This window comes from Triturus cristatus, chromosome 10, assembly GCF_964204655.1.
Source record: "Triturus cristatus chromosome 10, aTriCri1.1, whole genome shotgun sequence".
In the NCBI taxonomy this organism is placed as follows: Eukaryota; Metazoa; Chordata; class Amphibia; order Caudata; family Salamandridae; genus Triturus; species Triturus cristatus.
In genome coordinates this window covers 368,606,475-368,633,385 of record NC_140593.1, presented here as the reverse complement: position 1 = coordinate 368,633,385, position 26,911 = coordinate 368,606,475, and the positions used below count along the sequence as shown (strand labels likewise).

General features: G+C 47.0%; 1 protein-coding gene across 1 annotated transcript in view; it reads right to left on the bottom strand.

The window, feature by feature from the left end:
- Positions 1-26,911, bottom strand: part of DNAH11 (dynein axonemal heavy chain 11) — a 3,007,685-nt gene that overhangs the window by 2,302,434 nt on the left and 678,340 nt on the right. The window contains exon 9 of the mRNA XM_085631597.1: positions 3,821-3,937. Within this exon, the coding sequence (XP_085487723.1) occupies positions 3,821-3,937 (117 nt within the window). The remainder of the gene's footprint in view (positions 1-3,820; positions 3,938-26,911) is intronic.

Below are 26,911 nucleotides of genomic sequence, written 5' to 3'. Positions count from 1 at the left end.
AGTCCGCTCCTCCACTTCAGTCACCCTCTCGGCTACACCTTCATATAGTTTATTAACCTTCTTCAGGGTATTGTGGATTTTTTTTGTGGCTTGCCTAGCCCTCCGACTTTCTGACCTTGCCTCCCCTTGCATCTGCTTAAGTGTGGTACAAATCATTTCGAAGGGGGCCAGATACTGTGCAGGAATGGGGGTGTTATCTAAGGGCTGTAAATTACCCTCCTCTACATAAGACTGCGACGTTGCAGAATAGTCCCAATCTAGCTTTTTCCCCTCTGCTGTTGGTGATTCCAATCTTCCGCCGTGCCTTCTGCCCTTTACCTTTCTCTTTTTCTGCGTGGACTCTTTCATAGAAGAGTTTGATCCAGAGCTTGTTTCTTCATCTAACTCCCCCTCCGCTGAGGTGTCATCAGTTGACTGGGTGATATCCGTGTCTTCATTCACTGAGAAAAAACATTCCCCGTCGGCTGAAGCTCCCTCTCTCTTCTCCGGGCCCAGAGATTTGTTATCTGTGACCAACGTGGCGCTTTTTCCTGCTGAGTGAAGGTTGGTGGGATCATTGTTTGTTTCTTTGCCCCTTTTACTGCCCATTTCAGCTTCTAGTTGTATAAGCGCCTCCAACATATCCGCGCTTCCAGATGCCCCGGGTGTATATGACCCCTCAATTGAGTCCGGCCTTAAATTCTTACTAGGCCCCATTGTCGGTTTCAGCCCGCTGTTGTTAGGGAGTATGGGTTGTGTTACCTTAATCGCTGTAGCTCCTGCGTTACCTTCTGTGCTGCCTCCACCATCGCCATCGCCGTAGCTACTGGCAAGTGCTGCTGTCAAGGCACGGGGTTGCCTAGCAACAGATGCCTCCACGCCGGGAGCGTCTACTGTTGCGTCCTCGAGGACGTTCATACTCACGGATTGCTCGGTGTCAGGCTCGGTGTCAGGCTCGGTGTCCGGCTGGGGATTTTTCCTGAAAATGAACACCTCTTTCAAGGTAGGCTGCCTTAATGTCGCTTCTTTTCCTTTGTTTGCCCCTTGGGTTACTCCTGTAGAAGTGTCTTTAACAAAATGATCCGGGTCTTGCCCGGAACGGGGTAGATCGGTGCTTTCTGCTAACGCCGAGTCTGGTTTTGACCGTACCTCGGCGTTCTCCGCTTTCTCCGCTGCCCCTGGTTTGGTTGTTTTTCAAATCTCTTCGTCTTTTGAGCAGGAATAACTTTCCGTATGGCACCTGCCCCCCACTGTTGTAATCCCGGGGGTAGATCATTGCTGCTTCTTTTTGGGTCTGCATTAATGCCTCTATCATCCGTCTCTCGCTGGTTTTTTGGTATATCCTGCTGAGTTTTTGTTTTATCCTTCTCCTTATCCTTGTTAGCTTTCGATAGTCGTACCGGCATCTTCGTCAGTTGTGCCCGGACCGCAGCCTCCCACTTAATTAATCTTAGGACAAACCGGGTGATTTGGGTTTTAGAAATGGGGTATTTCGTCCAAATCCTGGTTAGTCCTGCCTGCAGCCAGACAGTCAAATCCATAGGAGAGGTATACAGTATATAATCTTCATACAAGAGCCATCAGGTATCTCGGGGGGAGAGAGATCCGGAGCGTCTTCTCACCACAACCTCACGGCGGCCATCTTGCCCATCTGACCATCAAATAAAAACTTTTACAATTCTTAACTCAAGTCCTACTGAATAAATCTAATTCCTTTGCTGTCATTTTCTGAACATTTTCTCTATTTTTCTAAATTGGTTTGTGATTTTTCTTCTGTTGTAATTTCACTTTATTACGGTTTGTGTGCTGCATAATTACTTTACAAATTGCTTCAAAGTTAAGCCTCCCTGCTTTTGCACCAAGCTACCAGAGGACTAAGCACAGGTTAATTTAGTGACTTTTTGTGGTTCACCCTGACAAGAATTGCGGTTGTTGCCCGAACAGAGTTGCCACCTTCCTCGATCATAAAACAAATTTCTTACACATACTTACTGTAAATATAACATTCTGTATGTGAAAATTAAATGCAAATGTACAAAAGCACATGAATTGTCTACTCCCAACTCTATTTTCTTTCACATATGGGGTTTTCCCTGACATTTTGGTTCTCTACACTTACAGCTGCTTCTGATCCACCTGGTAACATATCTGCACAAATATTTGAATTTCCATAAGCCTATGAATTTGTCGGCATTCATCTAATTCAGGAGAATTCCCCACCCATAATCATGCACAACCTAGCAATCACTGTAAATTTGTGGATGCTTACTACTCCATCTATTCCACCCGATTACAATTTTCTGCATTTGCAAGAAGAACGTAAGGTTTCTCTGATTCTGAGAATCAGGATGTGATATATATTTACAGATAAGGATTTGTTGCCAACTAGTTCACTTAGGTGTGCCAAGAAATCTATGACTTTAGTCTTAAATGTTTAACTGAAATATTATTCTAGAGGATGAGGAACTGTCAGCTTGAAACGTTAAAAAATCCACATTCCAGAGACAGGCTCCAACCATCCTTTTTGACTGGCAAGTGAATTGGAAGCAGCTCCAAAAAGGAACGTTAAGCACATTACAGATTTATTTGACAGATTGGTCAATTGGCCAATGTTAAAAGTCACAAACTTTACTGGTCCAGCTCATGTTGCTTGGGAAGTCTTCGTGAAACGGCAGCAGGACACCACATCAGAACGAAGAGTGTTGCTCCTGCTTCATCATTGCAATATAATGTACACTGGATCATTAAGGAAGTTCCTTGAGAAACTCCCACAGGATCCCAGAATCAGGCACTCAGACTCAGTGTAAGTCATGGAACATCTCACGGGCACTCAAAGAACTTCTCCGTTTCCTTCGGGAACAAATAAACTAACTGAAGGTTCTGTGCAGGACACTCCAGGGTTTCCAGGACAATTGCTCAGACCACCTTACAAACTTACATCACTTTAAAGTCTGGAGCACAACTTCACTTCAAGGAATGAGAAAATAACAACTTGAACCAAATTCAGGATGAAATACTAAGGCAAAACCTTTCAGATGATTGGGTGGACAGTTGCCTTGGACGCTCTGCTTAAGGTCCTCTCCAAGTTGTCATTCTGTAAGACTCTGTTCCAGGAGTTATATTGAAACAGTCAGACAGTGTCAGGAATCTTCTATCGAGAATCTTTACTTCCCATTGACAGGCCAGTGCTCAATCCACACCAGTCATAAAATACCTTAGTTCTCAGCAACAGTCTAACTCTAGCCCATTCTGCAACCCCTAAAGACGAAGCAAGTAACCCATCACTATGTTATTAATTTAGTTAAGTACCTAAGGGTTTCCTAAAGTGCTAAACGTCGTCTAGGAGCCCTATCGACAAGACACAGACACAAATTGGAATAATGGGTCACATCAGGTTTCAAGAATTTCCTTAATGTTAAGTGGTGCGATTCTGCTGCTCAAGCACTGAAATGCACAGATTTTGTCTTTGTTTAAATGCTTCTCATCGAGGACATGTCAAACAGACAAAAAACGTATTTTTTAGATCTTAAAACTTGTTAAATTGCCATTGTTGAAGAGATAAGAAAGCCGAAATTGACTCATTCAAAGACGAAAAACAGCCCCACGCAAACAAGCTTGCTTTATTTCTCAGATAGTGCGATACGTGTTAATCTACTATTCTTCTTTTATTGTTACGTTTACAGATATATTTTAACAATTACACTTTTCCACCTCATGTTTGTGCTTTTGGTACCTTATGCATGAAAACACGTGTTTTGTTTGTTTCAAACGTACAAGTATTTAAACTCGATTCAACAAAATCACATTTAAAAGTTAATATATATATAAAAAAAAAAACTACCTTAAAAGCAGATTCTATACCAGAACAGTCATGAAAAGCTGCACAGAGGATTGATCCAAGCCGTCTGTCAAACTCAACAATTTTATCCTTAAATTCATAGTAGTCCTTGTCAAATTGCTGTAAAATAAAATTACAATGCATTTTAAGGCCAATTCTTTCTGGCAATCAATCTGCCCATACAAAATTATATTTCTGTTAAAAGCCCATCATTATTTTCAATTACGTCTCTGCATGGTTACATTTGAAATGACTAAAGATATTAAAAAACAACAGATTTTCGCTTCAAATCATGGTAGCTTGCAACTATAAACAAGCGTTGACGAAGATAATACAAACATTTATTTCTCCAGTGAGGTGTAAGTGAGCAATTGTGCACATCAGCACGTATATTCTATTCTACAAGTTTGTGACAATATAAAACATTCTGTTCTCTTTAAAACCAGTGCTTAATGTGTGCTCGTGGTGTTCTATCAGCACTGATTTTTAGAATCCAGGACTTTTTTGTCATCATCTTTGGCCCAGAATAAGAAAAAAGAAAAAATGACAGAGGAAGAGAAAGATGTGCAAAATGATGACAAAGAATCTGTAAGACTGGGAGGGAGGCATGGCTTGACCAAACAAGATGGTGGACGCAACTCCCTAGTAATCCGACCATGGGCCCACACTTCGGGTAACACCCAGGTCAGAGACCAAGCATGTAATGTTCGGCATGCGCGAGGCGTTCTAGCCTTCCGCGCTGCCGAGGTGCGCCAGCGCTGACGCGTGACGTCAGACGCTGGCTAGTTATAATAAAGAGGCGTGGCCTCGGCTCGGCAGTCGGAGCCGCGTGTGTAATCATCTAATACCGGCTCCCGTGTGTTTATTTAGCGCGGTCGCGCTGCCATGCTAATTAGGCATTCACTAATATTACACTGGCGACGAGGGGTCAAGTGAGCCCTGCTGTGCTATGTTGGCGCCCCACAATGCTTCTGGTGCCCTCTCAGGTTGCCGGAGCCTGTGCATGCTGCTCCCCTCATGGTGTCTCGTTTGAGCCTGCTGGGAGGCCTGGTGGAGATAACTGCAGGTGCCAGGAGGGCCCTTCCAAAGATCTACTGTGTGTGCCCTGGAGCCCCAATCCACGGCCTGGAAGGGATATGTCTCGCCCAGGTGCTGCCGCACATGCCCCCACGAGGAGTCTGCAGACCACCGTGCCCTCCTCCGATCCAGGCCCATGCCAGGTGTGATCGCCGTGACCCAGAAGCGCCGGAGAGTCCCGCGGACGACGTCCGGAGGTAGGCGCGTCCCCGGTTGGTGCAGCAGCGCGAGGGAGGTCACCGAACAACGCCCGGGGGAGTGCAGGCCAGGTGGCGTCGACGCAGAGGAGAGGTAGCCAGCGTTCACCGCGTGCTGCGCACGTGCCAAGATGGCGTCGATTCCCGCCATCGAGCCGTTTGTCGTGGATGGTGCCCCGTCGTCCCTCGCCCCGCGATGGAAGGATTGGACAGATCGCCTGCAATTCTACTTCGAGGGGGCTGGCATCGCGAGGGAAAGACGCAGAGCACTGCTGCTCCACCTGGGAGGTAAAGACATCCACCGCATCTACAAAACGCTTGTGGAAGCCACGCCGAAGACGTACCACACATTGCTGAACGCGCTCAACGCCCATTTTGAGCCCATGGCGAACAGAGACTATGAGAGGTTCATCTTCCGTCAGGCCAAGCAAGAGGCGGACGAGTCTCTGGATGCGTTCCATGGCAGGCTGAAGGAGCTAGCCAGCACATGTGGGTTCCGTGATGAGCAGGAGGAGATCCGAGGGCAGATCATACAGGGGTGCTACTCGTCTAAGCTTCGTGTCACCGTCCTCCAGGAAGAAGGAAAGCCCCTGGCGGACATCCTCACCCTCGGACGGTCAAAGGAGCTGTCACAAGCGAGAGCCTCGCACATGGAGGCAGCCCTACATCGCCCTGTGAAGACGGAGCAAGTGCAAGTGGCGGAAGCGGTGAACGTAGTGCGGCCAAAAGGGAGGCAAACCGGAGGGAAACGGCAGCCGGAGGCCAAGAAGAAAGACTGTGGGAACTGTGGCGGCCAACCCCACCGCATGCAAGACTGTCCGGCCAGAGGGAAAAGGTGCGGCGCCTGCGGGTGGATGAACCACTTTGCGGCGGTATGCCGGTCCACCAAAGCCAAGAAGGAGGCAGCCCATGCGGTACGCGAAGAGGCAGACAGCGAAGACATGGACGACGACACCGAAGAATACCCAGTCCACTATGTGTTTGCAATCCACCAACCACAGAAGAAGAAGCGCAGACTTCCGAAATGTCGCATACTAGTCCAACAACAGGAAGTAAAGGCGACGATTGACACTGGGGCCTCCATTGAGCTGATGGCCGCCAATGTCTACCACCAACTGCGGGCCAAACCCCCGCTCAGAGGGGCGAAGATTAGAGTGTTCGCATATGGCCAGAAGACGCCCATCCCCCTCATTGGGTGCTTCCAAACAGAGATACAACATGGCGAGAGGAGCATCAGCACCACCGTCTACGTCACGGAAGAGGGCAGCGGGATGCTGCTGAGCGGGCAATCGGCCGAAGAATTGAGGTTGATATCGTTCGCCATGGCAGTCCTGGAGGAGGAACTGGACACCATCCTAGAAGAGTTTGGAGAGGTCTTCAACGGCATTGGATGCCTGAAAGGAAAGGAAGTATCCCTACACATCGACCCGTCGGTCCAGCCAGTGGCCCTGAGGCACCGACGAATTGCTTTCCACCTGCGGCAGAAGGTCGAGGAGGAGCTAGAGGCCCTGGAGAGGCAAGGCATCATTGAAAAGGTCAGTGGGCCAACCCCGTGGGTATCCCCGATCGTCATCGCCAGGAAGCCGAAGCAGCCAGGACAAGTCCGCATCTGTGTAGACATGCGCCTCCCCAACGCCGCGGTCAAAAGAGAGCGACACCTGACGCCCACCATTGATGACATCCTGGGAGAGCTGAACGGGGCCAGGTGGTTCTCGAAAATGGACCTACGGTCAGGCTACCACCAGCTACCCCTCCATCCGGACTCGAGGTACATCACCACTTTTTCCACCCATGTGGGCCTCAGACGGTATCGGCGCCTGAACTTTGGCATTTCAAGTGCCGCCGAGGTATTCCAAAATACCATCAGAGAGGTGCTCAGTGGGCTCCCTGGTGTGCTCAACGTGAGTGACGATCTGCTCATATATGCGTCAACCATAGAGGAACACCATCAGCGGTTGAGGGGGGTCCTCAAGAGGATCCAGGAGTCAGGCCTGACCCTGCACCGGGAGAAGTGCCAGTTCCTGCAGAATAAGATCAGTTTCTTCGGGTATACATTCTCGGACCAAGGGGTGGCCCCAGACCCGGACAAGGTGAAGGATGTACAAGACGCCCCAGCTCCGACGAACATCTCGGAGGCCCGGAGTTTCCTGGGCATGGTCAATTTCTGCGGCCGTTTCATTCCGGACCTCTCCAACCTCACCAAACCCCTCAGGGAGCTGACCAAGTCGTCCACCACGTGGCAGTGGGGCCCGGAACAAGAGCAGGCGTTCCAAGCGACGAAGGCGGCCCTGTCCGCAGACACTACCCTTTCATATTTCGACCCGGCCAAGCTCACCAACGTGGCAGTGGACGCGAGTCTGTTTGGGCTGGGAGCGGTCCTGACACAACTCCAGGACAATGAGGAGTGGGCCCCCATCGCCTACGCCAGCCGGTCCCTGACCGAAACAGAGCAGCGGTACTCTCAAATTGAACGAGAAGCCATCGCCATCCACTGGGCATGCCGGTATTTCCACGTATATGTGTATGGACATCCTTTCACGGTGACAACCGACCACAAGCCACTCATCCCTCTCTTCCAAGGGTCGTCCTCGAAGCCGCCACCCCGGATTGAAAAATGGATACTCCAGCTACAAGGGTACGACTACCGGGTGGAGTATAAACCAGGGGCCACGAACCCGGCGGACTACCTATCACGACACCCGCGGAAAGCCACGACGGAGGAGAAAGAGGAGGCCGAGGATACAGAGGAGTACGTCCGGTATGTGACAGAGCGGTCACGGCCCCTCCCAATGAGCCTGGCCGCAATAAGAGAAGCCTCAGAAGGCGATGAGTGTGTGAGAGCAGCAGTGGAGGCTGTCAGATCGGGGGATTGGAGGACAATTCAAGCCTCACTCAACAGACGAACGCCCCAAGCCAAGCTAACACTAGAGTCGTTCCTGAAGGTGAGAAGTGAGCTGTCCGTTGACGCCCAGGGATGTCTTCTGCGGGGTCCGAGACTAATCATGCCGGCCAGCCTCGCTCAACAAGCGGTGGACCTCGCCCACAGGGGACATCAAGGAGTGGTGAAGACAAAGGGCAGGCTCCGAGCCAAAGTATGGTTCCCAGGAATGGATGCGATGGTGGAACAGACGGTGAGAACCTGCACGTGGTGCCAAGCCGCAGGACCGCCGGAGCGCCCTCGCCCAGTGGCAACCGAAGACAATCCGCTGCGACCATGGGAGTGCGTGAGTGCCGACTTCGGACATCTCCCCGATGGGCGGTATGCGTTGGTCATCATCGACGATTTCACCAAATACCCAGAGGTCGAGATCGTGGGGAGCCAGACAGCCACGGAGGTGATCGCGAAGTTTGAAAAAACCATCGCCACTCATGGCATATTCGGGGTGGTTAAGACCGACAATGGACCGCCTTTCCAGGGGCAGGAGTTCGCAGAGTATCTCAAGAGCTGGGGGATCGCTCATCGCAAGATAACACCGCGGTGGCCCCAGGCCAATGGAGAGGTGGAGAGGTTCATGAGGACACTCAATAAAACCATTCGCATCGCTATGGCTGAGGGATCTCCACTAGAGAGAGCAATCTACAGCTTCCTGCGGGAATACCGTCTGACCCCCCATGTCACAACTGAGGCAGCGCCCGGGTCAGCCACCATGGGGAGAATCGTAAGCGACACGATCCCGCACCACCCTACTTGGGTTCCGGCACAAGCCACCAATGAGAGGACACTAGCCAACCGGAGGCGATCAAACGACCACGCCAGCCTGCGAAGGGGAGCTAAGGAGTCCAGGATACAGCAGCAAGACCGAGTGTACGTGAAGGACCGCTACCCAGGCAGCAAGTTCAGACTTCCTTTTGAACCACAACCATGGGTGGTCACCCGCCGGACAGGCACGATGGTGACCGCTCAAAGAGGTGCGGAAACGGTCACGCGAGATGTGTCCTTCTTTAAGAAAGTCCACCCAGGAACACCGCCGCGTCCCGGGGCCGAGTCTGAGAGGCCGGATCCCGACCAGCTGAGAGAAGATCAGGAGGTGGAGGACGGTCCGAGCGAGGATGGGGGTGCACAACCCGTCCCAACCACCCCAGGGGGTAACCCGCCTGGCAGCTCCCCAGCCCGGGTCGAGCCGAACACCCCAAGGCGCAGAACCCCCGAGGTGGTCCCTTCCAGAGGCGGTCCGTCCCGCTACAACCTGAGGAAGAACCCGGCACCCTCATCCCAGCTGGCGGACTATATGGTGTGACCTGTAAGGACTGGTGAACTGGTAACAGATCCATCGTTTTGTTTTCATGTTGTGCTTGATGTTTTATGAAGGTTGGAAGGAGTGTAATGTTCGGCATGCGCGAGGCGTTCTAGCCTTCCGCGCTGCCGAGGTGCGCCAGCGCTGACGCGTGACGTCAGACGCTGGCTAGTTATAATAAAGAGGCGTGGCCTCGGCTCGGCAGTCGGAGCCGCGTGTGTAATCATCTAATACCGGCTCCCGTGTGTTTATTTAGCGCGGTCGCGCTGCCATGCTAATTAGGCATTCACTAATATTACACAAGCATTGGGGCTGTATGTGAACCCTTGGGGCCCTATCCCCAGCATCTGCTGATTTTGCAACTGAGGCAGTGATGTGAGCCCCCAGCCAGAGTTCTCCCACTTCATGGTCCCTGCTCTGGAGAGGCTCACCGGGCCGTGCCACCTGTACCACCGGGGGGCCCTGATGCCACAGCAAACCCAGATTTAGAGTCAGACCCCCCCAGGGACCCAGTGTCACACGCCCAAAGTATGCCCACTCATGGCTGTTGGATGGCCCGCGTCTTCTGGTCAGGATTAGTGTGAGGTGACTCGCTCCTGGCAGTGCGAAATAGGGCCTGACCTGGCATTCCGGTGACTCTCTGGGATCGTGATCAGTGCACTCCGCTTCAACACTCACCTTGGGGTGCTTGAAGGACAAGGGGCATGCAGCGGGAGCTGGCAGAGAATCTGCTAGCCTGGGCTCTATACTGTCACCTCCCCCAGTGACTTTCCTGTTGTTCCTTTGGGGACACAATGGTGACAGGGCAACATAAGCAGTGAACAGTGGTGATTCTCCCCACAATAATTGTGAGGCCCACGCCTTGAGGTCTAGGGGTGTGCACCGCAGCGGGCCTCCAATGGTGGGAAGTGGGGACTGGATTGAAGAGCCCTGGAGATTCCTCTCCTGCCCCCGCATCAGCGATTGGCTTGAAGCACGTGTGGGGCAGAAGACAGACGTGACTTCCATGAGGAAGTCTGACTGAGGAGGCTAAGGGCTGCCTGAAGAGCGCTGGGGCCTACCCATGGAAAAGCTCGTGGGGGCCTCCACAGCCCCCTCGCCTCCTAATGGAGACTGCCACAAGGGGCCTGCCGGGGCCTGAGAGGCCCGGACGAACTGGAGATTGTGGCAACCCTGAGCTTGGCCTAAGGCACTGTAGTGACTTAACTCTACCACTGCCCCTCCCAGGATCCCTGGGAAGGACTGGGATCGGTGTCTTGGCAACCGGGGGCCTCATCTAATTTTCTCCCTTCAGTGATGTCGGAACTCAGATCGGAGCATGCACGGGCAGGCGGTGGCTGTGCAGTTGAGGGCAGACCTGCTGGAGTGGCAGAGTTATGGGTCCTGTAGCCCATAGCAGTTACCAACCCACCTCCATCATTACTGGCGGAGAAAGCTTAGACACACCACCTGCGGCCATCTACGTCTGCCAACACCCCAGCCAAGGACAAGGCTGTTGCACTCCCCTTGCTGTTACGGTCTTCACACCTGCTGCCTGTGCTCACACCATCCAAGGTGACCTTTCCACAACTGGGTGGTTACAGCTTTTCTGCTTCTGGCCTACCTGCCCCACTGGGCCTCGACTCACTTCTGCCTTGCTGATCTATGACCGCTTCAACAATGGACAGACTGCACTCCGCTACGCTACGCTGGCCCCCTCGGTGACGGACCTTCCCTCCACCTTTCCAGGCACACCAAAGCTCAGCAATACCCCAATACTCTCAACGTCAGACAAGCTTGACAGGATATTAGCTGCAATAGAGAACTCCCAGGTATCCATATAAACCAGACTTGGGTCCCTAGCTACGGAGCTGAGCACCGCAAACTCGCAGACAATGCTGGCTTCACCATAACGCTGGCAGCTGACAACCAAACTGCTATCTGGCAACTTCAGGATTGTGTTCAGCGGCTGGAGGAAAGAGCGAAGGGTGCGGAGGGCCAATCATGGAGGAGCAACATACCGATCCTGGGGCTGACGGAGAAAGTCCATAAATGTTGTTCTCTTTTAGAATTGTTTATATTAACTCTTACCCACTCCACGCACGACTGGCCTTGGCAGGCAGGCACTACCTATTCCACATTGAAATAGCTGGGTGGTCTCCTGGAGTTGGGGTTTGCCATAAGCAGCTCCACACTGAGCTGCACACTTCCCTCAAGCACATACTATGTCTCACCTCCTCGAGTCAGATTTCTTATCTTGAATTTGCATGGAATGAAACACAGTGAGGAAGAAATATGCCCAACAGGCATATACAATATTTTTAGTAGTCCCACAACACAGATGAGATGCTGAGGTGCCTGCATAAGAACTGGAGGGGTACTAAAGAAATATGCAACCATCTGAGAGCATTTGAGGCTCTTCAGTCTTACAGTCCTTGCAGCCAGGTTCCACAGAGATAGACTGCACCAATATCATGACAACAGATGTGGCTCAGGCAATCTGGGAGCTTGCTCGAAACAAAACTCTGGATCTTAATGGGCTACTAATAGAGTATTATGCCACCTTTTCCTCTAGCCTGGTGCTCAGCCTTGCGGAGATGTATTATGCCACTATCGACTCAGGCGACCTCCCACAGTCACCCAGGGAATAACTCTTAGTCTCTATCCCCAAACCAGACAAGGACCCCACTCATGTGGTGCCATACCATCCTATAACCATGCTTGGGCGGGTTATAAGATCTTAAAGAAAATTCTCTCTAGTAGATATGCCCAGGTTCTTCCGGAACTCATACATTCCAATCAGAACTGCTTTGTCCTGGGGGCGCAGTACCTCCCAAAAGTTCAAATGGCTATTTCACATGCAAGACCAGGTACAGAGGTGATTTCCACATGCCGCCTGCCTTGTACTAGACCTATAGAAGACATTTGATATGCTGCCTCTTCCCGGTATTAATTCATATAGGAATCCGGAAACTGTTGCTTGCTTACACCAAACTGCTTTACACCAAACCATCCTCCCGGACATGCTTGATCGGTCTTATTTCCTCACCCTTCCCAGTGGGCCAGGGAGCCAGACAGGAATGCCCACTCTCCCCCCTGCTTTTCGATATGGCAATGGAGCTCCTTGCATTCTGGCCGCTGGAGGGAGGGTCGAGCATGGGGCTTACCCTTAGCGGACAGGATGCATACAGTAGCCTTGTATGTGGACCGCTTACTCTTAAATCTTTAGGACATAGCTTCTGAACTCTCCTCATCGAATTGCCCTGAAGAAGTTGCAAATGCCGGTAGGACAGGGTGGACTGAGCGCCCCCGCTTTCCAGGTCTACATTCTGGCAGCACATCTACAGTGGTTAGCATGCTGGACAGCTGGGCGCAATCTGGGAAAGACTTTTAGTCGGTAGGTGCCATGCCTCCAGCTACAAAATGGAGCTTCCTTCTCCCCAAGGTTTTATCTACATCCCCTTGGTCATTGCAGTTGGCAGTAGCCCGAACCCGTATGGTCCAATTGCATTGCCTCACACATGATACGCTAACATATTCTAGGGTGCTCCCTTTCCGGCCTTTTATTCAGTCAGAGAACTGAGGCCTGGAAAGAACAATTGCTGGCCACTGTGGATGACCGGTTTAATCACAGGTGGTTTGATTCAGGATGTACCAAAGCTCTAAAAAAACTAAAAGAGGAACTACATAAAACACCAAGAAACCCCATAGAAGTACGTAAATGTAGATTTGAATATGAGTAGGCATTAAAATCACAGAAATCAAATCTAAGAGAGGAGGCATGGGAACAACTACAGGAAGCAAGTTTTCTGGAAGGTTATTAATTAGACTCCTGTTGCAAACCCTGAAGCTCCAAGGATGGAGTTTGCAATATTGGAGGAAGAATGGATTAGCATTTTTCCAAGATTTACACACTTCCTAATACCCCAACAGCAAGAGGGTCTGTTTATAATTATGCTGAAAATATCATGGAACTACAAACCTCTCCCATTACATCCTTCCCTCTGGAAGAAGTTAAACACGCTATATCAGAGAGCAAGAGCTGCAAGGCACCAGGACCGGACACAATACCGGTCAACTTGTATACGGGAAACATAGATTTGTGGGGGCCTATGTTAACCCTGGTATTGAGGAGTTGCTGTGCAGAAGGGAAGTTGCCTACATGGGGAGAATCCATCATTGCTCCGATATATAAAAAAAAGGAGACAGGCTTAATCCAGCCTGTTACAGACCCATTTCACTTCTCAACTCTCTTGTTAAAATAGCAGGGCGAGTAATCTTAAAAAGGATGCAGATTGGGCAGAATCAAATAACATACTGTCAGGTCTACAATATGCCTTCCGCCCAGGGTTAGGCACGATTGAGCGGAGCCTAAATTTATACATGTTAATCGGAAAGTACATCCAGGTTAAGAAAGGAAATCTATATCTAGCCTTTGATGATTTAACATCGGCTTTTGACTATGTCATCCATTCAAAGTTGTGGCAAAAACTAACAGACCTGGGAGTGGAGGCACCAAATATTATTTTACTGAGGGACCTCTATTCGGACTGCAGGGTCAGGGTTAGATACAGTAAAGGGGGAGATTGCACTAAAGCTTTCAGCGTTAACAGAGGGGTGAGGCAGGGATGTGTCCCATCCCCCTTCCTATTTTCATTATATATCAACAGTGTAGGGGAGGTACTTGCAACGGCAACTAAAGACTTACCACAAATAGGAACACGCCCAGTCCTGGCCCTCTTATGGCTCACACCCCTTTAGCCCTACAGTCCTTGTTGTCTAAGTTTGCACACTATATGAATGATCTTGGTCTCTTAATTAATATAGGGAAAACATACATTATGAAATTTGGGAGGACAGCTAAAAAGTGTGTAGAGTTTAAAATCGAGGATACTACAATTAGTTTTACTAAGACATTCACCCACCTGGGAGTCTTACTCGATCAAGATTGCCTATGGAATAAAGCTATTTCCAAAAGAAAATTACTCTTTAGTATAGCCTGCATGGCACTTAGATGCTTTGCAAAATGTTTGGGTACTAACCCACCAGAGGTAAAGATGAAAATATACAAAGCTAAGTGCCTGAGTATAGCGACATATGGGGCAAGCTTGTGGGGGTATAACAATTGTATCGAACTACAAACCGTGGAAAACAAACTTTTTAGATATCTGCTCGCCGTTCCTAAAAGCCCTTCTGCCTATGTCACGCATGCGGATTTGGGGGCACAATATGTTATAGACATGATAAAGCTGCATCCAATACTCCTTTGGCATAAAATCTGGACTTTGGAGTACACATAACTGAACCAAGCAATTATTAGGGATTGCCTGAAATTGAGTAAGCATAAAGAAATGTTATGGTTAACGTATTTACAATGCATATTTAAAGACATGGGATATAGTGAATACTATGAGAGACCCGAAACACTATGCACTATCAGCAAAAAAAGCCTAAAAGAGAAAGGCCAGAGGCATTTAGAGACCCTAAGATGGACACTCCAAGTCACGAAACCTAGTGTGCTAAGGAACCAGTTAGTCATTACTACGTTTAACATGCAACCTTATCTTATATATGTTCTGTATTCTAGCCATAGATTTGTTTTAACACGTTTGAGATTGGATATTTTCCATTGATTAGTCACCTTCCTAAAGATGAATGACTGGGCAGCACTGCCCTTGTGATAATCGACTGGCCCAGGATAAATTGCATGTGGTTCTTCTATGCAAGTTTTACACTAATCCAAAGAAAATATTTATTGTCCCCATACTAAAAAAACCAAGGCTTTACTCAATGTCAGCCTGCTTACTTATTCCTGCAATCATTACCTTCTCTAGAAATATGCTGTTGAATGGTGTCTTTCTTATGGGCGGATTTATATATCAGAAAGAACATGGTTTAAACAATTTGATCACAACGAGCTGTATCAAATTTTAAATGTTTTTATACAAATTCTTGGTGGCATTTAGAGATGTGCAATGTAACATTTTTATAGCTATCATTTTTTATTACTTTATAGCACATAGGCACTTTACAAAATTTGGCCAGGCATGTCCCCTATCAAACTTGCACACAGAGTGGGCTAGGATTTGTATATAATCATAATAGGTCAATATAAATGGTATTTTAAGTCTTCTGTGCATTTTTTAACCGATTATAGCAGATCATGTATACCCTTGGATATATATTTTAGAATGATGTTTTAATGTTTGTTATGCTTTCTTGGATGTCTTTTATGCATTTGATTACAGATTATTTCTTACTTACTGACTGGCATATCCTCACCCTGACCAACTTACCATAGACCACGGCCTCTCACAAAGGCAGTTCCTCATCCATACTGCCAGTCAAGCCCTCTGGTGCATGCTGGAGGGATGCAGAACCCACCACACACCTAGACCATACTTACCATGGGTGAGGTGATGCCACCTGATCACTTGGCTCCACAAGGCCATTTGTGACCTCACAAGCGTCCCTCTAACAGGGGTACGAAACAAGTGGGAAGACGATTTTGGGAGGGCCCTCCATGACAAAGAATCGGAACAAGCGCTGGAATTCCCCCAGATTGTTTCTCAAAAGGATCACTACACAAATATACAATTGTTTATGCTCCATCAGGCTTACCCGACCTCTGTCAAAAGGGGCTATAAGTAGCAATATCAACCACTCTTTTCAAAAAACACAATTGGGAAACTAATAAAACGAACAAGGTCTTTAAAGACTCGATTCTGGCATCTAAGATTAGCAAGTTCAAGAAGGATCTCGCGCGATTCTCCATGGAGAAAGAGTATCCATACACAAGTGATGAGTACGTTCCTGCACAATTTAACCGACAGGGGAGAAGATACAGATCCAACTACTCTACATCGGGCAGTGAAGAATGGTCTAGCAACTCAGACACTCCAAACCAGGGCGAACAGACTAATAGAGGTACCAATCGGAGAAGTAGGGGAAACTGGAGAGGCTATCGAGAGGTTCCACCTCCGCCACCCCAGTGGTGGCCTCTGGTGCCCTTCGGTTATCCCAATCTTTCTACACAAGGGCAAATTTTCCCATACCAACCACAATCACAGATGTTTCCCAATCAGTCTTTTTTAGGGTATGGCCGAGGTAGATCCAGAGGGAAACGGCAGAACCAACAAGCCCAAGAGCATTGGGCCCCCTCTCCGACAGCACGAACAACACAGAGCACGACGGAAGCCCAAGCTGGGACCAGCAACAAGATGATTTAGTTATCAATCTAAGTAATCAACAACTGAATACGGATAAACTTGCTCTCTTGAACAAGGGATTAGGCTTTATTCCTTCATATAGAGGTGATACCTTTGTGATCAAAAAGGAACTTGCCCAGTTCTTTCGTACGATTCGCCTGAACTTCTTTTTCAGAGACAGGATACAAGAGATCTCTGAGGAGACGGACACCAATACAGGGTTGAAGAACAAGTCCACTTTCAATCCACCTTCACATCAGATTCCCCCACAAGTTTTGACCTTTGAGAAAGCGATCACGACTCAGGTCACTACTATTTGCGAGGGATCTGATAGACAGTATCAGAATCTGACGAGAGAGGAATGACAATCTATGAAATTGCTGGCGAGTGACACTTCAATCACGATCAAACCAGCGGACAAGGGTGGCGCCATTGTCGTAATAGACACCTCCGCTTACCGCACTGAGTGTTTAAGGCAACTTGGCAATTCCCGGTTCTACAAACCTCTGAAGGAGGATCCCACGAAGAGGCTAGAGAATGAGATAGAGAAACTGGTTGATGAGGCACGATCTAATGGCTGGATAACCACTCAATAAGCTTCTTTCCTGGTCAAAGCCCACCCAGTAATTCCATATTTTTATACACTGCCCAAACAGCACAAGGAACAGAGACCGACATCATCTCCAGTCTGGGCTCTCTTTTAGAACCCCTCTCTACATTCGTGGATCATTTCTTGAGACCTTTGGTCATGGAAATGGCGACATACCTCCAAGACACTAAAGATGTTTTACGGCTGGTGGAAGACACGCAATTTGATATCGATAGCGATTATCTGGAATCTTTTGATGTGGAATCGTTATATACGTGTATTCCCCAGGATGAAACCCTAGCAGCCAAACAAAGTCTCTTGGAGAATAGAGTTTTGGATACCATCACTTTGGTGCAGTTTATTATCAACTGTGCCCGTCTGGCAATGAAAGAAAATTTCTTTCGGTATGATGACCAGCTTTTTCTACAAATATCAGGCACTTCAATGGAGAGTGTTTTTGCCCCAAGCCTGGCGAACCTCTACGTACATCTTTTTTAACAAAACCACATCTCTTGCAATAACAATCCATACAAAGATCATATACGTTTATGGAAACGTTATATTGATGATGTGTTGGTTGTCCGGAGAGGTACCCCTGTTTCCATCATTGAATTCAAGGCGTGGTTGAACAGTAGGAACAATTTCCTCAAATTCTCGTGTGAATACAGTAACACCAGTTTACCGTTTTTGGATGTCCAGATTTTTCCTTCAGGCTGTGGCTTAGGAACCGAACTATACAAGAAACCCATGACCAGGAACTCACTTTTGTCTTACGAGAGCTTCCATCCTAAAGCTCTTCGTGACAATCTGCCATTCGGGCAATTCTTACGAATTAGAAGGAATTGTTCCTCGACCTCTAAGTATCAAGAACATGCCCAGAACCTGGCTCTCCAGCAGAATGCGAGGCACTACCCCAGGAAGTTGGTGAAGAGGTCAATGAAACGTGCAGCTAACAATAATAGGGAAGCTTATTGAACCCAGCGGACCAAAAGAAGCCAATACCCGACTCACATGTGTGAATACTTTTTGCAGCTTCTATAACAAAATCAAAAAGAGTATTCTTTCTATTTGGAAAATATTGAACATCAGAAATACTCCTTTGCCGCGCTCGCTATTTGCTTTTAAATGCAGCGCTAACATTAAAGACCAGCTAGTGCATACACGTCCATGCACGATTAAGACTGGGCATCAAAACACCCTTTGGAACCTACCTTCTGTCAAAGGCCATTTTCCCTGTGGCATGGGTGCAGCCTGTCCAAAAACAGAACACACAACCTCAATAGATATCGGGACTATCAAACTATGGATATTGTCAAATCAGACAAACTGCGATTGTGATAGGTTAATTTACCTGATCACCTGACCCTGTACGTTGTGGTACGTGGGCATGACTACACGTAAGGTAGTAGACCCGTATTTTAGAACATAAAAGCACCATCCGGTGTAAAAAAACTGCAACCATGCTGACCAGTCTCTTTTTAGAAGTCAACCACTCTCCAGAAGATCTGAAATGGACGGTATTGGAGAAACCATACATTCCAACTCATGTTACTGATATCTCCACATACCTTTTTAGGCGTGAGCAACGATGGGTGCACAGGCTTAATAGTGACAACGTAGGTCTGAATGATGAGATCCCATGGGTTTCTTTATGAGCAACGTAATTGGTCAGAGGAGGATTGCCCGCATGTGAATAGAGGCATGTTTTTTTATGAACCAATCTTGATAACCCTCCTTTTAAACACCTCTTATGTCTGATTATACTTTGCGATATTATTAGAGCGCACAGCCATCATTAAAACACCTTACCGGGGGTTCAATCGAATGATCACGATGCCCGTTTGCTTCAAGGCAAAGCTGATTCAGTCAGTATTCTAATTGCACGCTGTGTTGCACTTCATTTTTTGATCATGTCTGCACGACATTTAAAGACTTCACATACAGACAGGCCTTCAGTTGTATACGCATGCGTAATTGATGAGTATCACACTGTATGTGTACATAGTCATGTGCGTCTTGTAATGAACCTATTTTCCCAACCCTTGTGTTTGGTTATATTCTCTAAAAACTAGACCGCACTGCCATCGGTCTAACATCCTTTCAGGGACTTAGACATTGATCACCAGAACCTTTTTGTTTCTATGGCAAGAAGGCTTAGTCAGCATGCTTCATTTTAAGATCATGCCATCATGACATGAAATACAACATTTCCCGTTGGGCCCGTGTGTGTGTACCCATCTACATCCTAGCGCAACCCTTGTGTTCGGTTATATTTTTTAAAACTAGACCGCACAGCCATTGGTTTAACATCCTCTCAGGGGCTTAGACATTTTTTCATTAGTACCTTTTGTTTTATTGTTAAGTAGGCTCAGTTAGTGTGCTTCATCTTTAGATCATGCCGTCATGACATGCAATACTACATTTCCCGTCAGGCCCGCTTGTGTGTTCGCATTCGCTGTAGATCAGGATCTCATCCTAACGCATGTGTCTTGACGATTGAGAGCAACGGCATCACACACCGGTTCTGAGTTTTCTATTTATCGAATTCCATATAGGAGTGTCCATGCCCTTCGACTCTCACCTCCGGGCACAGGGTCATTCCAGTGTGGGGTACCGACAGAGAGGGGAGTGTCGGGGCTGGGCTCTTGAATGTTGTTTCGTTACACGTACCGCTTGGGCGATTTACATATTGTCAGCAAGAGGCCAGGGTGAATTTTTGCCTTGTGTTCTTTTAACAATAAGGGTTAGCGTAGTTGGGATTACTAGATAAATGCGCCTATTGGTACTCCATGAAGTAGCGTGACAATGACCTTTGCCTAACCAGTGTCCCAGCGAGTTTGACTGTAGAACACAGTATAGAGGAGAGCGTGAGTTTCTCACTTAAGAACCCCGCTTGAATTAGAGTTTTGAGTGTGGGCTAGATCTTGACTTTGTCAAATCGTCTGTACTATGCTCCTGTGCTTGAAAGTGTCATAACCAACCACCCAGCAGAACACTGTCGTTCATCTGCATTAGTGTTGATAACTTATTGTCATGTCAACATGTTGCTACAATTACCATGTGTATGGTTCAAACATTGAGTCACATCATTATGATATGCTTTCACTGTAGAACATAGTATTGAGCAGAGCGTGGGTGCTTCACTAAAGAACCCCGCTTGAGTTGAAGTTTCAAGTGCAGGCTAGACCTTGGCTTGGTCAAGATGTCTGGACGATGCTCCTGTGCTCGAGGCAGATAGAGGGATGAACAACCACCCAGTGGAACACTGTCTCTCATCTGCATCAGTGTCGCCAACTATTTGTCATGTCGACACAGTGCTACAATTACCCTATGTATTGTCCAAACATTGAGTCACTTTCAATCATCATTACGATATGCTTTTATGCTTTACTGCGGTGGAGATCACCAACATCGTTTAAGTTTCTTCGCCAATGGGTTTTCTCTCTTTTCCTCCACCTTGCCTAACCCGGTCAGTTCTTTTCTATGCATTTAAAATGAAATGTGGGTTTTACGAAATAGTGCTATTGACACAAGCGCCCTCAATTATTTTTGTTGAGTGGTGCCCCCTTTTCTCAGCTGTTGCCAGGTTGAGGTGGAGTCCTTTACCCAGCAGTTGCGGGTAAGATTCATTTGCTTGATTTATGTTTGCGTATATATACAGTTGATACAGCATGTGAATAGAGGAATCTGCTGATCCCATTTACTATTTTGATTGTCGATTGTGAAGACCACTGGTTATATATCACTCACCTATGGTTCTGTTCTTACCAGGTACAGTCACCTTTCGAAGAAGAAGAACCAGCAGTACCATTGGTTACGTGTTTTTATTTTTTGTTATTTCACTCAACACTTAAGCTGCAGAATCTCAAAAGGTCCTGACGAAAGCCTTGCCCAATCCTAGGGTATCACGGCTGAAACATGTCGCCCACGATATTCCACCACACACATGCGGTTTAAATCCATACCGCAGGTGCACTGTTTTAAATCCCGGCAGGGAGCACATTTCAATAAAGCCTATATCGTGTTCTCTCTAGCTAGTTTTATCACCACTTCCCTCACATTTATCTTTCTTTACGCTGCGCCCTCACTCACACTTTATGTCTCATTGTTGGTGGATTTAGAATATCCTAGCAGAGTAGACATCAAAACATCCCTGTGCTCCTCTCTCTCAGAGACGGGGTTGTACCCCTCAGGAACTAGGTTTTTCCTTTGAGAGGAGAATCCCAAATGATGAAGCGTGTCACCTCTGGTGAGTGAGGGATTTCGTCCTGCAAAATGGAATTTCCAACAGCTAGGCCTGTGTGATATAGTCTGTGGTCTTCTTGTCCTTTTTCCCTCTTTGAACAGACCCAAGGATTTTGACTTGTTTTTTGATGTATAATATTGGGGATATAATCATGCGCAGGTCTTTAAATTTTCCCTAGGACCCTCCTGCTTAAATTTTTCTTGTGTTAGTTTTACCCGACCCCTGTCCAGTTAAATTGTTATTTCCCTGATGCAGATATTGGCCATATGTTATGATCTTGCCCAGCCCCGCTGAGCTATCAGCAATCAATACACACCACACTTTGGGAGGGCACAAAATTGCCCTATACCCATACATGGGATGCATGCACTTTCGGCATCGTTAAACGTAAGAAATAGCAAAGTGCACACTCGCTTAGCAGCCCTGGTGCTTCTCCTTTGCAAACGCATGCTCACAGTCCAATGGAGAACTACAACGGCACCTCCAGTAGCGACTTGGTAGGGAGCAATATGCAAATGAGAGAGGGCAGAGGAGGAGGCTCTCCATTATAAACAGTTCCGCCATCTGCACAAGCGACCTATAGCTTCCCGGTGGGCTACCCTTCTCAATTCTTTCAACAAGTAGGAAATGACAATCCCCCATGAGCTGCACAGGCCATCCACACGCATTATACCCAGATCGTACCCCATTGTCAATTTTGCAACTATATGCCGGTAACATTCACCTGCTTACTGCTGTTCGCCCATCATGAGCAGAGTCTATATTTGAACAGATACCCTGTAACAGTTTCAAGTGCTCTCACACGACTATGGACCCAATTTGAAAGCTTAAAATGCAAGGCATGCCAGAAGGCGTATCTGGTTGCTTCTGTTACCTGGGTTGCAAAACTTAATCAAAATATATTTTTTAAAAGAGCCTGCAAGCCTGAGGTAAATGGACAGGAAGTGTTGAGTAGTGGAACAACGAGGGATGAGGTCAAATCAAGACTAGATGGTCTTTATTACGGGCAACCCTGATATTCAGCAGCACCAGCGGCAGGCTGTCAAAGGCTTAACCACAAGCATTTTTATCTTGAGTACAAATTAAGCAGCGATACAAACACATTTTAAAAACAAGTCGAAAAACTAACACCATGATTTGGATACCTCTCAGAGCTTTTGTGGATTGCAGGAGTTACACAGAGGGTAATCACAGGGCTGAAGTTGTTTTGGAAGATAAAAATTCAATAAATATTGATTTTGATTTTTACTTTCTATCATTTAGCCTACTTAAATTGATCAAATAATGGTTGCTGAAAACCTTGGCAGAAAATAATGTTTTCATTCTTCTGCAGATGTGCATACATAGACACAGATTAATGGCAGTGTCCAATTTCCTTTTCGTTCACTTTTTTTGTATGAAAAATGTTTCTTCTGTAGCGCTATAAAAATATTTGGCCCAGAGGCATTGCAATGGAGAACAAGAATTTACTCTCAACTCTGAAAAAGGATACACATCACAAAAATGTGCCAAACATGTACAAATTATATTATAGAATGTCTACTGAAGACTAGGACTGGGCAGAGTTTGCGGAGTTCCGCTACACAGAACTCCACAAAGTGACCCAAAAACTCTGCCACACTACACGGAGTTCTGCGAGTGGGAGGAGTAAGAGTAGCCCAAGCTTCAGGTGTGCGACAGAAAATAGAAAGGCTGTGGGATGAGGAGATCAATTCAGCAGAGGAGCAAAGCAATGCATTAGGATGTCATTCTCCTGTTATAATTGCAGATAGAAAAACATAGTTCTCAAAGTTGGTTGCACTTGCTTACTGTTTTTTCACCCCGTGGCGGAGGACTGGCCCAGGGCGCTGTTGGTGCTGGCAGTGCTAGTGCTGGTTCTGCTTCTGGGTGTGGATGGCCTGCAGAGAAGCCAAAAGCATTGTTGGCAGAGAGCAGCTGCAGCTCCTCTGCATAGAGCAGCATGTGAGGCTAAGCCAGCTCAGGCCCAGCCTGTGCCACGGTGGGGAAGCAGAAGAAGCTGAGGCTGGAGGCAAGTCCATTTGGGTGAGCACTGCAGGTTTCCAGGCTCATAGTGATCCGCTGAGAAGCCGATGGTATTGTTGGTCAAGAGAAGCTGCAGCTCCTTTGCATGGAGCTGCAATAGCAGGGGTGGCGACACGTGGGGCTTGGCCCATCCGGGCCCAGCCAGTGCTGTGGTTGGGAAGCCATAGAACCTGAGGCTGAAAGTGCGTCTGCTAGCCATAGCCCCTCTGATGGCTACTGCTGAAGTCTCCGTTGGAGGGAGAGGCTGGCTCAGCCTGGCGCTGCTCCTCAGCATTGCAGAGGAAGTGGCAGCGTGGCCTGTAGGTGGGGCATAACCCAGAAGGAGCGGCACAGCTTCACCATTTTGTACTTGGGTGGCATGTGAGGCTGCGCAGCTCATGGTTGAGTTGATCTGCACCACCTGCGGCCATGTGTGTCTTGCTTCTCTGAACAAGAGGACTTCAGGTGTCTATCTCCGTGTTAAGGGTGAGTTGCGTGCACCGATAAACTTTGCTACGCGGCGGCGACAGAGATTTTGCCAAAGTTCATACTCCAGGCGGAGCATGGACGGACAAAAACTCTGTGAACGCTGCCAGCAGAGAGGATTTTACCACCCAGCCTTACTAAAGACACATTGGCTCCTTCAGAGCACTCAAACTGTGCTTTTTGGACAGCATGAGCAAGCTTATACCTAAGGGTGACATGGATGAGAAACCAAACATAATGGGGGAATAATATTGAAGTACTGTGTATGGATATCACTTTGAGCCAATAGCATGAACACCAGCTTCAAAAGTTGGTTGTCCTCTGCTACTGCACAGCAAAATAATGGGACTTGATGAAAAATTAATTGAAGACCTGAGAGAGGCGAGGAATGATCAAGGTTAGTGCCCTTGCACCACAAACCAATGTCTCTCCTAATGGAAGCCTCCTCTGATTGTTCTGAAATTTCAACAGCATTACCACATTTTGGGGGATATTAAATAAAAACTGAGGGTGCTTCATCTAAAAATACATTACTGTGCAATCCCAAGAAACAACTTAAAACTGTATGTTTGAAAACAAATTAGTCAGAAACATTATCCTATTTTCAATACCAGTGGATCTCTACCCCAAAAGAGATATATGCTTAAGAAGATTGAGGTGTTGGTTTAATGATTTATAAGAAATCTGCAATTAAAAGTCTTAGAAATGTCCCATTCAAATTATTTACATTACACAGCCAATATCTTTCTCCTCCTTTGACCCAGGCTTTATGAAACCTGGCAATCTGAATTAGTATAGCAGGATGCCAAGGACTAGATGCTGAGAAGATCTGTTGAGTCCCCTTCTTGACTGCCCAAGGAACAAAGTGACTCCTCCCCGTATCCACCGTGTTACCTGGTGCTTAACAGTAAAACTCAAAGGCACCAAGTGGCTCCTTAATAATATCTCAGTTAGGAGGAAAAAGCAAAAAGAGAAAGATTTCCCATGGTAATCTTGTAGCTCTCGATTGAAGGTTAATACAAAAGAAATTAGCAGGGCAACACACTTCCCCTATCATTATGGAAGAAGAGAGAACCAAAAAAGAACCTCCAGAAGTAGATCAAGCAGAAGTTTAAACTGAAAGAAGCAAAAATTGGAGACAAAAACAGTAGCAAGGAATTGAAGAATGCAAATAAACATTAGGAAACAAATGTGGTGTAACTCATCCATCACATGCAATGCCTCCTTATAAACCGTTCATACAGAAATTGACGTCACAGGAAATTATTCTACTCCATTCTTAAATTGGAAAACAGAATTCCTTGAACAGACTGTCATGTCCCTTAAGGATAGTCCCATCAAGTACATACTGATTGCATAAACTTTGTCCCATCCACACGACATAACAGTCATAGTAGCTCACTTCTGTCTCTTCAACACCAGGCTCGCGGTACCCTATCTTAATCCCTGTACCTGACATACATAAACATGTCTCCGGGCACGGCAGATTTATTCTGTAGAAAGATCACCACTTTTTTCATTCATGGCCAACAGCCAGCTGTGCATGATCATTTTTGTTTAGAAAATGATTAGCAAAGGATTAACAAATGTTTTCAAAACATATTGATTCTAGAAGAAACCCAGGAGTGACCACATTAGTATACAAGTATACAAGACCCTCACTCCCCCTTACAAAGCAGAGGAGAATTCCTTCCAGGCTGGACTGAGACTCTGCAGGCTGATCCTTTGACGGGCAGAGACCCGGCATCCCTTGTGGAGTGCCATCCTCAACGCAGAGACAGGTTCCTTGATTCTAAACCATCAGATGAGGAGTTAGCACTTCCCCGGGGGATTCTTGGCTCCATTAGGATATACCCTAGCACTTACATACACATGCTTCACCTTCATATCTAGGCTAGGTACATTTAGGTAGGCTATGCATCGTAGGAGTACGCCAATGCTATTGTTTTATATATGTTTTTATACATCTTATTAGCACTATGGTAGAAATGTATCTACTATTTACAATATTGGTGCTAGCGATCAAATTTGTCTGCTCCTGTCTTTTGATTGTGGCAGCGAATATGTTTCATACTACACTGACGCTTGACCAATAAATAATTATTGAAACCGTTCTAATCGTCATTCTATGTGTATTCTGAGAAAAGTAAGCACGAGTGACTGTGCGAAAGATACCGTATTGTATTCCACGATACCTGAGGAATCAGGGTTGTCATGTTCAGTGGTTGCCAGAAACTACCTACACTGCCGTAGATTACAAGGGGGTGGTAGTGGTACCGTAGAGCTAGCTGGTTGAACGGCTGACTTATCCTGTGGGGGTTTCCAGAGTCTGTCTGCATACGAAGCCATCAGTTTAGGTCATCCAAAACGTGTAGGTCCTGGGGGTCTTAGGAACTAAATGACAAGACCAGCATCTTGTAAAGGGCGGTTTATAGAGCTCCTCCATACCCCTTACATGAAACTCATGCCATTAGTATGCCTCACAAAAAAGGGAAAAAATAACAAGTTTGACATCCTAGCGATATTCTGAACCTTTGCTATAAGACTTTTGTGTTTGAGCATAGAGACATTTTAGGTGACTGATGGTGAAAATAGACCGACACCAAGCTCTGGTGAGATGCTACTTGCCCCATTGCTTCAATCGGAGCGATCCTAATGTCACAGGGCGCAAACACAACTTTTTTTTTCCATTCCACTAGGAAGAACTGGTGTTTCAAGAGAGCTATAGTTGACAGTCTCTATGTTGGGGTGCTAGTCATTCCCGCGACGTATTGCTTGCCATTGTAGTGCCTAATATCAAGGAGGACTCATTTTACTCAAATATCAGAAGCTTCAGTGCTCACTTCCTCCATCAAGCATATTGGAAGAACTCTGCATTCTACTCATTTACAAGCTGCCTCAGCCTATTTATTGTAATGGTGTGATGTTTGAGAATTACTTTAGCAACACATTACCATGTGTTAAGCTGTTATGGTGGTTTAGATCATTTTCTAGTTATGGCAGGCACATTTAATCTACAATATTCACAGTCCAAACAACATTCAGTCTGTTTTCA